The sequence below is a fragment of the Hylaeus volcanicus genome, chromosome 3 (genome assembly GCF_026283585.1).
Source record: "Hylaeus volcanicus isolate JK05 chromosome 3, UHH_iyHylVolc1.0_haploid, whole genome shotgun sequence".
NCBI classification, from domain to species: Eukaryota; Metazoa; Arthropoda; class Insecta; order Hymenoptera; family Colletidae; genus Hylaeus; species Hylaeus volcanicus.
Genome location: NC_071978.1, coordinates 31,111,651 through 31,125,580, shown reverse-complemented (window position 1 = coordinate 31,125,580; position 13,930 = coordinate 31,111,651). Strand labels below are relative to the sequence as shown.

At 45.0% G+C, this 13,930-nt stretch overlaps 2 protein-coding genes across 4 annotated transcripts; one reads left to right on the top strand and one right to left on the bottom strand.

The window, feature by feature from the left end:
• Positions 1-789: 789 nt before the first annotated feature.
• On the top strand, positions 790-4,375 carry LOC128873862 (arylsulfatase B). The gene is made up of 8 exons (XM_054117811.1): positions 790-1,707; positions 1,832-2,005; positions 2,209-2,421; positions 2,507-2,756; positions 2,818-2,997; positions 3,142-3,408; positions 3,509-3,782; positions 3,900-4,375. The coding sequence occupies exons 1-8, from the start codon at positions 1,606-1,608 to the stop codon at positions 4,054-4,056; spliced, it is 1,617 nt and encodes a 538-aa protein (XP_053973786.1). The 5' UTR covers positions 790-1,605; the 3' UTR covers positions 4,057-4,375.
• LOC128873860 (uncharacterized protein KIAA0930 homolog) lies at positions 4,256-11,458 on the bottom strand. Of its 3 annotated transcripts, XM_054117808.1 has the most exons (9): positions 10,849-11,457; positions 9,212-9,531; positions 8,863-9,126; positions 8,649-8,748; positions 8,224-8,529; positions 7,074-7,265; positions 6,027-6,608; positions 4,572-4,721; positions 4,256-4,452 (listed from the first exon to the last, which is right to left on the bottom strand). In XM_054117808.1, exons 1-9 carry the CDS (start codon positions 10,967-10,969, stop codon positions 4,412-4,414), a joined length of 2,076 nt encoding a protein of 691 aa, XP_053973783.1. In that variant the 5' UTR covers positions 10,970-11,457; the 3' UTR covers positions 4,256-4,411. The 3 variants fall into 3 exon arrangements, with proteins under 3 accessions (XP_053973783.1, XP_053973784.1, XP_053973785.1); XM_054117809.1 differs by lacking the exon at positions 7,074-7,265 and having other exon boundaries at positions 10,849-11,458; XM_054117810.1 differs by lacking the exons at positions 6,027-6,608; positions 7,074-7,265 and having other exon boundaries at positions 10,849-11,454.
• Between the last annotated feature and the right edge of the window lie 2,472 nt (positions 11,459-13,930).

The window sequence follows — 13,930 nt, the reverse complement described above, 5'->3', positions numbered from 1 at the left end:
AAATGAATGGAAGTCATTGGAAAATGTACCAGGAAATGAAGGGAAATGTGTCAGGATATGAAGGGAAGCTAATGGGAAATCTGCCAGGAAATGAAGGGGAATTAAAGGGATAATATCCACGAAGCTGTATATGATGTTATTGATTTAGAAAATCTTAGTAATAATTAAAGTCTAATGATTTAGTTCAAAATGCGTCTATATTTCCTTTTAAGGTAAACAAATTTATATACAAACAACAAGTAAGTATAAAGGTACAAAGCGATTACATGATTGAAAATCTTGCGGCAGTAATTGAGTATGAAGAATTACTGAAAATGTTCCGAAATAGCGACGAAAAAAATGTGATCTCATCTTTAAGGGAACTGCATAATAAAAAAGCGAAAGTGACGAATTATTCGAATAATAACATTGTATTAGGAAAAATAATTGGTCGGTTGCAATCACTTACTCCTTGAAATGTATTATTTTTATATGTAAAGCTAACTGTTATCATTGTTGACCAGACCACCTTAATGTTCGCATAACTAATCGAACTAAAATTCCGACCTTTGATCAGCGCTCTAGCGGGAAAACGCCCAAGTTTGTCCTCGAATAGTTCCTACTTTCACCGCCAGATGGCGTTATTCACATTGTATTTACCGACACCTGTCGATACATTACCATCATTGTCGGTAAATGCAATGTAAATAACGCCATCTGGCGGTGAAAGTAGGAACTATTCGAGGACAAACTTGGGCGTTTTCCCGCTAGAGCGCTGATCGGAGGTCGGAATTTTAGTTCGGTCTGCTCACCGCTAGATAGAGATTTGGTGTTTGTAAAGAACGCGCGCGAAATTTCAATTAGTTATGCGAACACTAAGAGTAATTTCTTTCTCCATTTGCCAAATATTTATTAAGTAACTATGGACACGATCAATCGTATAGTAATTTTATTTGCGTATATTTCAGAGCCTTTAGTATTGATTGGAACGAGGTAAATATTTGCAAGTAACAATTCGGTAAGGCCAATTCAGAAGTTGATGTTAAAAGACGTGGAAGTATGTAAATTGAATGAAAATTGTTAATAAATAAACAATTGCAGGAAAAGAACGTAAAAGAACATCTTCAAATAATATATAAAAAAAAGTGATACTTTGATCTTGGATAAGTTGTGCTCTACCGAGAGGTTCCGTAGGAATGCCAAGTTTGAGAAACACTGCACTCCATTAACATGTGACTGCTTCTCCCCACTACCACTTAAGGTGGAATGGTTAACTCTCTCCAATACTCGGCTTCAATCTGACATCGGTGATGAAGACGAGTAGCTTAAGACAGTTAAACATCGGCCACAGGCTCGAGTGCTCGTTGCTCGCGACTCGAACTTGTCCCAACGAAAAGAAAGGAAACTCTTCGTTTTATTGTTTGCGTTTGCCCGGTTTGTTTTCGCGACGCTTCGAAGAACATAAGAAAAGCTCGAGTATCGAGGGTTCATCGAACCGTGTTCGAATACATGTCGATCATTGGAAGTTGAGTAAGGAAGGGAAGGTCGAGGAAATAGCGATATCTCCAAGAAACCGGTTTACAGCTCATCGAAGGAGTCTCTTCGTGTGAGAAAACGTCCAAGAGAATGACCAATACAATTCAGTGGTTTACACCGATAGTTCTTTTGGTGAATCGTATCGTTGCAGCTACGCAACCCCATATCGTGTTCATTTTGGCCGACGATTTAGTGAGTCGTAATTCAATATTAACGATAATATGCGTCGCTAGCTAGGACTTACACGTGGTTTTACGATTATTTATCAAGCGTTGCAGTTATCGCACGACGAATTGTAAGCCAAATTGTTCATCAGGGATGGAACGACGTTGGATTTCACGGTTCCGGGCAGATACCGACGCCCAATATCGATGCCCTGGCTTATTCTGGACTTGTTCTCGACCGATATTACGTATCTCCGATCTGCACGCCATCCAGGAGTGCCTTGATGACCGGCAAACATCCCATTCACACCGGAATGCAACACGGGGTATGGCCGCAAATAAATTAAACGTTATTCGTTTAAGCGTGCGCTCGGCTCCCGAATAACTAAACTGCCGGCGACTCGAGAAACTGGCGTAAATGGGCACAAAAAACTTGATTGCGAATGCAAATTTTGCCCATCTCTGCTTTCTATAGTTTCTCGCGGTCGAAACTGGAGACAACGTCTAACGTAGCGTCGCATTGAATCAGGTTCTGAAATGCGCCGAACCCCGAGGACTTCCTCTTCGAGAGAAACTTCTGCCAGAGTATCTGCGAAATCTCGGCTACAGCACTCACATCGTCGGCAAATGGCACCTGGGATTCTACACGAAAGAGTATACGCCGACTTACAGGGGTTTCGATTCCCATCTCGGTTTCTGGAGCGGCCGTCAAGACTACTTCGATCATAGCGCTGTCGAGGAGGTAAACGAACGCGATCAATTCTGATAACACGCGATCTTAATCGATCAAATACCTTTGCTATATAATTGTTGAAATTTCAACGCAGCCTTACTGGGGTTTGGACATGAGGCGCGACCTCGAGCCAGCTTGGGACCTACACGGCCAATACACCACCGACGTTATTACGAAAGAAGCTGTGAAATTGATCGAGAACCACGACATCAGTCGGCCAATGTTTCTTTACGTCGCTCACGCGGCCGTACACTCGGGGAATCCCTACTATCCTCTTCCGGCTCCGGATGTTAACGTTGCCAAGTTCAACGACATCGTCGATTACGGTCGGAGACGCTTCGCTGGTAACCGATCAACTTTCGATTTTTCGCTTCTCAACGAGTAACACTCGTAACGTTGTTTCAGCCATGTTGGACAAGCTGGACGAGTCGGTTGGCCGTGTGGTCGACGCGTTACGCGCCAAGGGGATGTTGAAGAATAGCGTAATAGTGTTTTCCACAGACAACGGTGGACCGCCGGAAGGTTTCAATTTGAACGCCGCGTCTAACTGGCCGCTAAGGGGTACAAAAAATACCCTTTGGGAAGGTAGTTTTTTCAACGAAAGCAACGAATCGATCGATAATGGGCTTGCAACGCTTAGATTTATGCAGTACACTTCACATGAAAATCTCACATTTATATCATCTTTTTAAATTGCTTTCGGAATGTTGACCAATTAATCGCGATTAGGTGGCGTTAGGGGAACGGGATTGATATGGTCAGCCGCGCTGATGCAGCCTGGAAGAATTAGCAGACAACTCTTTCACATAACCGATTGGCTACCGACGCTGCTCACGGTTGCTGGGGGCAATTCGTCCAATTTAAACATCGATGGCATGGATTTATGGAATGCTTTAAATCGAGACAGTGATTCTCCGCGGACGACCGTCCTTCACAACATCGACGACATTTTCGGCGTGTCTGGAATTACGATCGATGACTGGAAACTCATTCAGGGTAAGAGACGTTTGAAACTTGGATGCTGAATGTTCGTTTCCTCTTTAGTACGAAGGGGCACCGAGTATAGGGTATTTTACGGCTACTGATATGCTAAAAGGGAGTACTTATAACGGCCAATGGGACGGCTGGTACGGTCCATCTGGAAGAGAGTTAGTCTACGACGTGGGAGGTGTGATAGGTAGCGCGAGTGGCCGAGCAGTGGTTAGCGTCGGTCTACCTTTGTCCGCTGAATCTATTCGAACTGTTCGAGCGGGTGTAACGATCAACTGTCCACCGAAAAACGTCACTCTACCACTCTGCAGGCCTCTCGAAGCGCCTTGTCTCTTCAACGTCCATCGGGACCCCTGCGAATTTAACAATCTTATCGACGAGTGAGTAAAAACTCTTTAACCCTTTCGAGACGAGTATGGCAAGCACCAAGCGACGGTTATACTTTTTATTTCGGAGATGATTCGAGGGAAAATTTTCTTCTCTTCTTTGCGTTTAAGGTTTCCCGTCGTCGCCAATTCTCTGCAAACAGAGTTAAAAAAATTGAACGCCACCGCGATACCCCCTGGAAACAAGCCTTGGGACGTCAGGGCGAATCCAGAGAATTGGGATCACACCTGGACCAATTTCGGAGATTATCCGAACGAGATGACGTAAGCTGTGCAAGGAAGATTGAACGAACGGGGAAAGAACGAAAAGGAAAGATAAACGTTTGTCAACGATAAACGAGCGTTCTTAGAAAAGACGATCCATACAAGGAGACTTTAGACTCACCTACTAATAGAAGGAACACTCTTCTTCCGACGAACAAACATTCTACCAACGTATTACAATTTCTAGCAAACCGACTCTCGCGAAAGTGTAAATAGTATCTCGTTTATTTCTTAGTCTATACATATCTTCGATTTCGTTGGACCACAGTTTTCTGTCCAAATAAGTAGAAAGTGGAAAATTAAATGAGAAACGGTGAACACTTCTCCATAGAAACGATAATGGAACGACCTCGTGTCGACTAAAACGTCAGAATAGGTCCTTCTCGGTGATCAAGAATATCTGAAAAAGAGAGAAAACGATCATTAATCGAAGAGTCGGTTCCTTTTGCACTCGACCGATGGTACCGCGCATCGTCGACTTTCGATAACCGAACCATTTCTAAACGTTTCGTTGCGTACCTTTAGCAATGCTCCACCAGGGCAACGTAATGTACGTGAGAAACGCATTCAGGGGAACGGATTGGGCCCGTCTAGTTTCTTTCCAGAAGTGGAAGGTCTGAGTGAATCCTCGCATCGTCCACAGTGGGTTGTAAGCACCGTCGTCCAACTCTGATGACAGAGAACGAACCGTCTATTACTAATAGTCTTGGATCGATCGGAGACTCGACCTAGAATTAAGATCCTGGAATGATTCGCGTCGACCGATTACACAAGGCAATGAACAACTGGAAGGATCGGATCGAGACACGTAGCGAATTCGTATTCGAATCGAGCGATCGATGTACGATCGACATTCTTGTCGGCGACGAAATGTGATGAAACGATGCGAAGGTATGGTCGAGTGACAGAGCGATACACATCGGCTACTGGTGCGCAGAACAGATAAACACAAACAAAGGATGCACTAGCTTCATTTTTTTTTTTTTTTTTTTTTTTTACCGAAGAGCGTTCGATGTCTTTTTCATTCTTCTCCGCGTCACGGTATAAACGCTTTTATCGAAAAGATTAATCGTAACATTGGACGGAGAGATCGAACACGCTATCGAGAGAATGAAAGGATGAAAGAAACTCTTTACCGCTACGATTGGGACGAATCGTAATATATAAAATGGATTTTACGTTCGAACGATTTCTCTACTTTCGATGTCGGTCTTTCGTTTCTATATATAGTGTATGTCGTAGCTTGATTTTCATTTTAGATGACTATGTTTATACCGGTGGTGAAACTCGCAGCGTAGACGGCCGCAATGTTTTTTAATACGATGACGTTAGCAAGACTTCCCGAATTGCCTAGCACCTGATCGAAGTTTTTCAATTACTTTTGTCGCAAACCACCACCAACACAACGATACACCGTCACGATTAGTTCCAATAATATTCGAGGTCCGATCGATTTTCTCAGAGACGATCGCACTCCCGTTGCACATTGTAATTTCACCATCCTCATAAACACAGTCATAGGCTTGAGCAACGAGCGAGCATGGTCGTATGAACCATAAACGGTGACACAAATTTACCTTTCTAAAAACTACGAAAACATTCACGGATGGAATACAATGGATAAAATGACTGCTGGCTTTCCGACAATTTACAGACCTGTCCGATAAACGATCGCTTTCATACGTATTTACATATTATTGTATATTACGTATTATTTGCGGGACAAATTTGACGCGGATATCAAACGAGATGTCGAAGGAATCTTATTGCAACTGTCAGCGAGAGAAATTTGTTGAAGAAGCGAAGCGATACCGTAGAAAAGAACTGGCTGTAGCGAAACATCGACTTTCGTTTACGATTTCTGTACAAAGTAGAGCCGTCGTTTACTGGACAGGCCGACGTCTGTAGAAGTAAGCGCGTTATGGGGATATGCGGTAGAGGTGTCGGAGATGGCAGGGTGGAAGAAGAATTTACCCTGTGAGCCGGGGCGGCGCGGGAGCTCGCACCAATAGTAGATAGCTGTGCCGTCCGGTGTGACTCGATGAGGAGGTAGTGGGTTGCCCGCGAAGCTGCCCGAGAGTGCTCGTCTTCGTCTTCTTCTCGGTAGGGTAGCGCTGTGCCTGTGCGTGGTCAGGTTGCCGCGCGTAATACGCGCGTTTGCGTTTTTATCTTTGATCGGCTCGTCGTTTTTGTTCTTGTTCCTGCCGGTGTAGTACTCCTCGTGATCGGAGCCAGCCGATCGTAGATGTTGACGTCCGACGGGCCGTCTCGTTCTGAACACTTCGTCGTCGCTGAGCATACGATGCTCCTCGTCGTTCTCCAGATTGTTGATCCTTTCGTGATTGATGATGTTCCCGGTACTGTACGGTCTGCGCTTTCGATTATTGTCCTGCTCCTCCTCCTCGTATTCCAACGGCAGTTCCTCCTTGCCGTGGACCATTATCGCTCCTGCGTCCAACTTCCGTCGGACGTTGTCGTCCGTGAGACAGGGCGCCGCTGGCACGAGTATCTCGCTACCGACCTCGATATGGTTGTGCCGATGATGGTTTCGGAGGCCTGTCACGAAACAATTCGTTCGACTATCCGCGCGCGTTCGTGTCGCGTTTTAACGACTGCCTCGTTACTCGTCCCCCCCCCCCCCCCTCTCTCTCTCTCTCTCTCAATAGTAACCGATTATTCCTCGCTTAGAGGTGTGTAGGAGGTGTCCCGACATGCGCGATGCAAACCAAGGTGAACTGATTTTTAGCGAAAAAATGTAAAAAATATCGAGGGATACCGACGATGATCGACGCAACGCGTTCACCAAAATTACTTTCGTCTTATTTGGTTCGGTAGGACTTGCAAGATTGACATTGTAACTCGTTTAGACATATATAATTGTACGATCTCTGCTTGCGTTGAAAATTGACGGCATCCTATCGATATTCGACACGACGAGCGTTTACCGAATGACCCTATAGTTTGCAAAATGTGCGAGAGACAAAGAACGATCGTCTCGAACGCGCAGGAGAGCACGCTCACCGTGTGTTTCGTGATAGGCCTCCTTGCGGTTCGGCGAGTTCTCGTTTCCACCATGTTCCCACGAGTTACGTTGTTTTTGATTCGGACGTTGTTGCCTATCAGGAAGAAGAGGGGATCTTCGTCGTCTGGCGCGAGGACTCTTGTGATTTTCCGGTGAGCCCCGGCCGCCCCAGCTGCTATCCTGTAGATCGGCTACAAAGGAAAGAGCCGGAATGGCACGTGCCACAGATTAGAGACAAGACTAGCATATTTCTTTTCTCGTTTTCGTTTCTGCCGTTTTTTACTTTGTTTACGACTCGATCGTCCATTTTCGTAACAAGCGTATTCGGGAGACGGGAGTTTGCGCGTGGCATTGTTGGCGGTGGTGGTGTTGGTGTTGGTGATAGTGGCGGTGGTGGTGGTGGTGGTGGCTCTAGCTGTATTTTCTCGTCGTGTTTCACGACGTATCTATGCTTCATTTCTTTTCGCAATTATCGTTCCTTCCGTTACGAAATTATCGTCACAAAAGACTACGAGTTTGGTCCTGTCCGAAGGATCCAGAAGCTTCGCGACTCGAAGATAAACAGAGCATCGCAAAAATGGAACCTCTGCGTGTTTAGTTTCCGTTGCAATTCTTAAACAAACACGTTCAAACGAAAGTACTTGGAGAATTCGAGGATGATTCGTAGATTCGTGTGCCGAAGAAAAAGATATGGTTGGAAGCATGCAACTCTGGATTTCGGACGGTTTAACGCTTGTTCGGTAAAAGTATCAAACGCGGTAACGCTTGTGTTCGATGAAAGTATCAAATGCGTAACTGATTCACGAAAACCCAAGTAATATAATATAAAACAGTCCGAATAAACGATAAATTTTCATACTGTATACATTACTGTGTATATTACGGTAAACAGTTTATCCCGTGGATAAACGTAAAAATTGCTTCTAGAAAAGGTGTCCAAGCTATCGGAGTGAGAGAAATGTGCGAAAACACAGATACGTATCACAACGGCATGCACAACCGCTCCCGAGGAACGCAAGCAGAGATAAAAGAGGGAGCGGACAAGTGAGGTGGAGAGTGTCCTCGTATTCGTATTTGCAACTTCCGTTCCGTCAAACGTTCGATTCGTCTTCGTTGGTGGTTCCGCGATGGACAAGAGTTCGTAGTTACCGTCTCGAACGTCTCCTGCCTCGATCTCGCTCAGACCGTTTGCCATCGAGTCCAAACCCTCGTTCTCCGACCTGGCTTTCATCGCCGCGGTGTCCGGTTTCGTTCTCCAGCCGCCTCGAACAAAATTGTTCAAGTTCGCGCTAGGGTCCGACAACCTTCGCTGATGACGATACATGAACAATTCCTCGGCGTCGTCCCAGTCCGCGTCCCACAGAGAATCCGTGGCGCAGTACCCTGGCTCCGAGGTCGGTGTTTCCGCTCCCGATCCTTTGGGTTTCGTCACAGCCATCTCCGCGTGCCCTTTTCCTGAAATAGGAACAACGAAGACGATGGAAAATGGTGCGAGGAATCGATCTATCGAATCGATAGGTCAACGATTAGATTCCTGCAACTTGAGGAAATATTCAAAGATTCGATAATCGTACCGCGAGGTCCTTTCATTCGGACGAACTCTATTCTTTGCGATGCCGCGCCGGAAAACAGGCCGAAGGTCATGCGTTGCGCCATTTTGGTACTCAAGCTGGACTGAAAAATTGAAGCGACGGTATTACGTTTTAGCGAGACATTCGACGACGAAGCCACGTTCCAACGCGTGCGAATTGTTACGATCCGTTGATAGACTAACGGTTATAGACATACCCTCGCGTCGTATACTTTCTTCAGCGCATCGTATCTGATAGAACCAAGGAAAATAACACCTTGAATCGCGCCCTCTCTGTCGGATGCTACCAGCTCCACGCAAACCATTTCGCCGTCCCTCACTAGAATATCACAGAAAACTTCGTCGAAATTATCCACCATGAAGCATATATGTGGATAGGTCATCTCTTCGAGATCTCCCTTCGCGTCCATGCGACGTCGGCTCGGGCTCGCGTACACTTTTTGCGAGTGTCTTCGTAAAACCTAAAAGATGCATGTGTTTGTTAGCAAACGGGAAGAATTTCAAGCGCCGCCAAACGCGAATATTCGCAAGTCGTCGGCGTCTCACTTGCAATTCCTTGGGGCTCGTTCTTGTGCAGATCGCTAACGTGAGCGTGTAGTCGAATTGATGTACGACCAGATTCAGGTACACGGTTTCCTCCCAGTCGATGTCGGGATCGCCGATCGGCAGTTTTTTGCTGTCCTTCCGAAAAACGTCAACCTCCGTCTCGAACTTCGGTAAGTATCTCGACGAGGTTTTCACGTGCTTCTTGCGAACGAAGAAGAGCAGATCGTCGCCGTCGATCGTGTGCTCCGCTTGAAAAAGGAAATGTCGGACGAACAGGTCCGTCCAGTAGGTGGTACCCTGAAGCACCACGAACCCGGAATCTGTGGAAACGTTTAAAAACGACCATCCAAATTTCTCAACGTTCCGTCCTCTTCGAGAATTAAAATTAAAACGATGCACGCAAATAAATTCAATTCAATTCAATGTTGCATGGCACGAACATCGTTAAAGGTAAAGGGTAATTGTACAACGCGAATGAAAAAATATAACGGAGACGTCAGAGACGCGAAGGTTGCTGGTAAAAATAAGTAAGTAAGTAATTTACGCGAGGAAAGATCGTTTCGGTATTTTCGATTACCATCGATATCCTCTCGTTCTCGCGGATTAACATTATCCGTAGCCGAGCAAAACAATATTCTCCAAGGAGAGAGAAACGACAACGGAATTATGGAGAAACCGGTCGATAATCGATAACGATATTCTCGACTTAATAGCGATCCCCTTTGGTGTCGGGCCGTAACATTTTGCGATTACTTCGGTATAAGAACGATCGACTACGTTTCTAAATTACAATCGTAAGTACTCGGTAAATATATATCGGCTTGGAAAATGATTCAAGACGGATTAACAATGGGCTTAAAAGAAATGCAATGTGTCGCGATGCGGGGGGTTAACCAGGTTCTTGGTCTTCGACCTCATGGTCGTCGAATGAAATATGTAAATACACGCAAATGTATTCGACCCAGTGATTGTCAACACTTTCCATACCGACTTTACAAAGTCAGATTCGCTCCACTGTTGACAAATGCTAAACGATTCCGTAGGTTAGCGATACTTATTCCATAACATCCGAGCAAGCGAAAGCGAGCGTACAAAGACCCAATCGTTCCTCGTTTTACCCTCGACTCATCGATCGTCGAATCACCCTCCCAGCGAACCCTGCATTTCCCAAACAAAGACTACAGTCCCCCAGGAACACACCCCTTGTTCGAGGACCCTCGCGACTCCTCTAAACGCGCAAAGCGGACTTAACCACGCTTAAGCCCTTACTTGTTTCGTGGTTGTCAGACTTTAGTATTTAAACGAACTCTATCCCTTTTGCCGTTGCTTATAGGAGAGACATAAAATGAAAATATATGTATACCGTTAGAAATGCCTGTACAGTGGTATCGCGTTTTGATCACACTGCAAGATGAGATCATCATAGGCGTAAACAGAGTACGTAAAAAACTTGTCAGAAAGACCGGTATGATATTATCTTCTAATCTACATCGAGCTACTTTACCGTCGATGTTGATAAATTGTACTCTGGCGAAGTGGAACCGCGTCAACGACTTAAACGTTGAGTGATAAATACTAAATCTTTCTGAAAGGACGCGTAAGACGTAAGCGAGTTGAATTTGTGGAATCGTACGAACCGTCCTTGAGCATTTGTCGAAGCTCCTTGGTTCTTTGAAAGTTGATTTCCTCGAGAAGCTGTTCGAGCATGGTCGGAGGCCTGGTCAGGCCCGAAGACGAGCTGCCCGCCAGATTAGCCATGCGTCCCCCTCGACGTTTCGCTCGTGGTCGACGTCGAGCCTCACCTGGACGGTCTCACCTGTCACAGCACAGCCAAATACGCACCAATGCCGCACAAGCCTGCGATTGTCGTCGAGAATCACCGCCGGGCGCGGACAAAGCCGAACGAATCGTTCCCGAGACCAACACAAGGACGGGTCATCGCGAAATCTCTACGCAGTCAACCGGCATTTTACTCTTTCTCTCTCTCTCTCTCTCTCCTCTCTCTTTCTTTCTCTCTTTATAGAGATTGCGTTACGATTTAATGATTCCGTTCCGGTGATCCAGCGACGAATCCCTATCGGAGCGTACCGCAGGCTGCCATACCGACGCTGGTCACGTCGAGTCCAGTTTCACGATGATTCAAATGTTTGGTGCGTCAAGTTTGTGGTTCACCGACGGAGAGTTACAAAGTCCCGATGACTTGCCTCGACGCGACTGTCGAGCTCGCGGCACATCGCTCGATAATTCCACGCCTGCGTGACCTGCCCACGCTTTGCTCGCTGCGACGCGCTGCTTTCAAATCTGTTATGCTACCGGCATTAGCGAAAGTCTTTGATAAACTTTCAATTACCGCATTATACCAAAATAAGCTCTTTCGTAAACGTTCTCCGTCGTAAGCTGTATGCCGTAGATGCCGTTTAACCAATCATTTTTTATAGTTCTCGACGGACGTAAACGATTCGTACAGGATTACGACGCGACGATGTCAAACTGAAGGTCCTTTAACGATAATGGAATGCACTGATTTTTTATTTAATAGGAAATGAATGGGATCGTTACACGTGTCTCTCAGACCAACGAAACTGTAGTCCAAAGAGTTTTTTCGTGCGATCATGAGTAACGCAGATATTTAGGTGTTCCCATTTAAGTGTTTCACTCTGTTTCAGAATAAAAACTGGGATGGAAAATCTGAAAATAATTTTTATTCGTAGTCCTCCGTTTCAATCGATGACACGCAAGTTAATAGTCTGTTGCGCTGGTACGCTATCTCTATCACACTGTTTGATTTCCACCACCGCTCTATCTGCCATCCTATCGGGTAACTACCTGTTTTGCAAATAGAGCGTCGGATAGCGAGGAATATGGCTACGAGGGGTAGCGTTTTCGATGTTGATTTTCAGTTGGTTGCGAAACGAAAGCTTCGGTAAACGCGAGCGTGGGTAGTATTTATCGTGCATCGCCTTATCTGAAAGACGTAGCCGCTTCCAAGGAAAAACACGATGACCTGAAACCGACCTCGTAGCGCCAGATAATGATTTACAAGCATCGCCGGGCAACTTGATAGAAAACTGCATGCGTAGCTGTCTACAGTAAAATAAAATTCTCGTCTTTTTTCGTAGAGACTCCTTTTGCAAAAAACAAATTGATACGCAAATTTCGATCGAAACAATTTTACCAATTGTATCGCAGACATTGCGTTTACTCTGAAACTATCATCGTTTGTTACGTTTCAGTTTCTATTGTATCGTAGGTTTTCTTCAAATAATTTATCCACATATAAGATTAAAAAATAATGCTATAGTAAAACATTGTTGTCTATGGGCTTGTCTACAAGACGTTCGAAACCATTACATATTATATTTATTAACATGTATAAAAATAATTAGAAACACGATAGACTACTTCAGTCTACGTATAGACCGACGAACGAAACGCCAACGAGCTTCGAGCATTCTTCGGGAAGATAGAGCGCGGGAAAGTGTCCGAATGGTGGGTATTTTTTGAATCATCGCTGCAGACTTTCCTGTGATCCGCGATACTGGTCGTCCGTTCAGTTCGTCATCTGGTTTAGTCGTGTACGATCGTTCTCTCGTCTCTCGTCTTACTCGATAGCCCGACAGTGGGCTAGCGCCTTTGCGATTACGATTTGCGGTCAGTCAGCGCGAAACGAGTTGGCTTAATCGCATCGGTGAGTGTCGCGTGTAGCGCCGGTACGGAGTGTGTACAATTTGTCAAATTTTATTTTTTCGCCAGTTGTTCGAAACACGCTTCGCTGTCCGTTTATTCGCCCCAGAGTGATCGTTTAATCTCCCACACAACGAGAGGAATTGCTTTCTTATATTTTAGTTGACACGTTAATAGTCTTGACAATTCCCATTATGCGTAATTCCTTCTAAAATTGTTTGTTTAACCCATTAAACTGAAAAAGACCTAAATGTGATTTTGCTCCATCTGTATCGTAGGAAGAAAGAATGATACCGGGTTAAGAGGAATGTGGCACAACGAGTAAGTAGAACGTTGCCAGTGTCGAGAAATTTTTAGTTGGATGTAGAGTTTTACGAGAGCAGGAATTAAAACGTCAGCCCTGCTACGATTGGCAATTCCTTTTTCCGGAAGATGCGTTTGAAGTAAATGCATCTAACATGCGATGACGCTTACATTTTTCTCGCGACTCATTTCTTTAGTTTCAAGTTTCAAAAAGGGAGTTTGAATTTGTTGTGAAAAAAACTAAGCGATACGTCGGAAAGAGATGTATCGTTCGAATGAAACATATCTGGAGATTTTTGCGTTAGCGTCGTTAAGTAATCGACTTTCAACGCAATATAAATCGCTTTGAATTTGGCCGCGAGCGAAACACCCCGAAGCGGTGGTATCTCGAGCTCTCGTGAAAGGGCGAGCGTCATAAAAGAAGCTGCAACCTGCTTCGTTTCGCCACCTCTCGAGTTAGAATTACATACAAGGTGTAGTCTGTAGTTTTACTGGAGATACGAGAACGATCAATTTTTGGAAAGAGTTACGGTCTGTGTTGGGTTAGACATTTTGGTCAGCCCTCGTAGGTGTTCATATTCTATTTACTCGCGATACCGCATTCCCCTTAACCAGACTGACAGAACTTTACTCGAAACTTCAAATGAAACATTACATCGAAACAAAAAATTTATGACAATTTATTTTTCGAATGAGAATAGAGGTAAAAAAACGTTGATGAAATAATCAAGC

Coding starts and splice junctions, on each gene's coding strand:
- LOC128873862 (XM_054117811.1), top strand. CDS start 1,606: ATGACCAATACAATTCAGTGGTTTACACCGATAGTTCTTTTGGTGAAT. Junction 2,006..2,208: donor ACACCGGAATGCAACACGGG/GTATGGCCGCAA, acceptor GCATTGAATCAG/GTTCTGAAATGCGCCGAACC. Junction 2,422..2,506: donor ATCATAGCGCTGTCGAGGAG/GTAAACGAACGC, acceptor ATTTCAACGCAG/CCTTACTGGGGTTTGGACAT.
- LOC128873860 (XM_054117808.1), bottom strand. CDS start 10,969: ATGGCTAATCTGGCGGGCAGCTCGTCTTCGGGCCTGACCAGGCCTCCG. Junction 8,749..8,862: donor AGAAAGTATACGACGCGAGG/GTATGTCTATAA, acceptor TCAATTTTTCAG/TCCAGCTTGAGTACCAAAAT. Junction 8,530..8,648: donor CCGAATGAAAGGACCTCGCG/GTACGATTATCG, acceptor TTCCTATTTCAG/GAAAAGGGCACGCGGAGATG.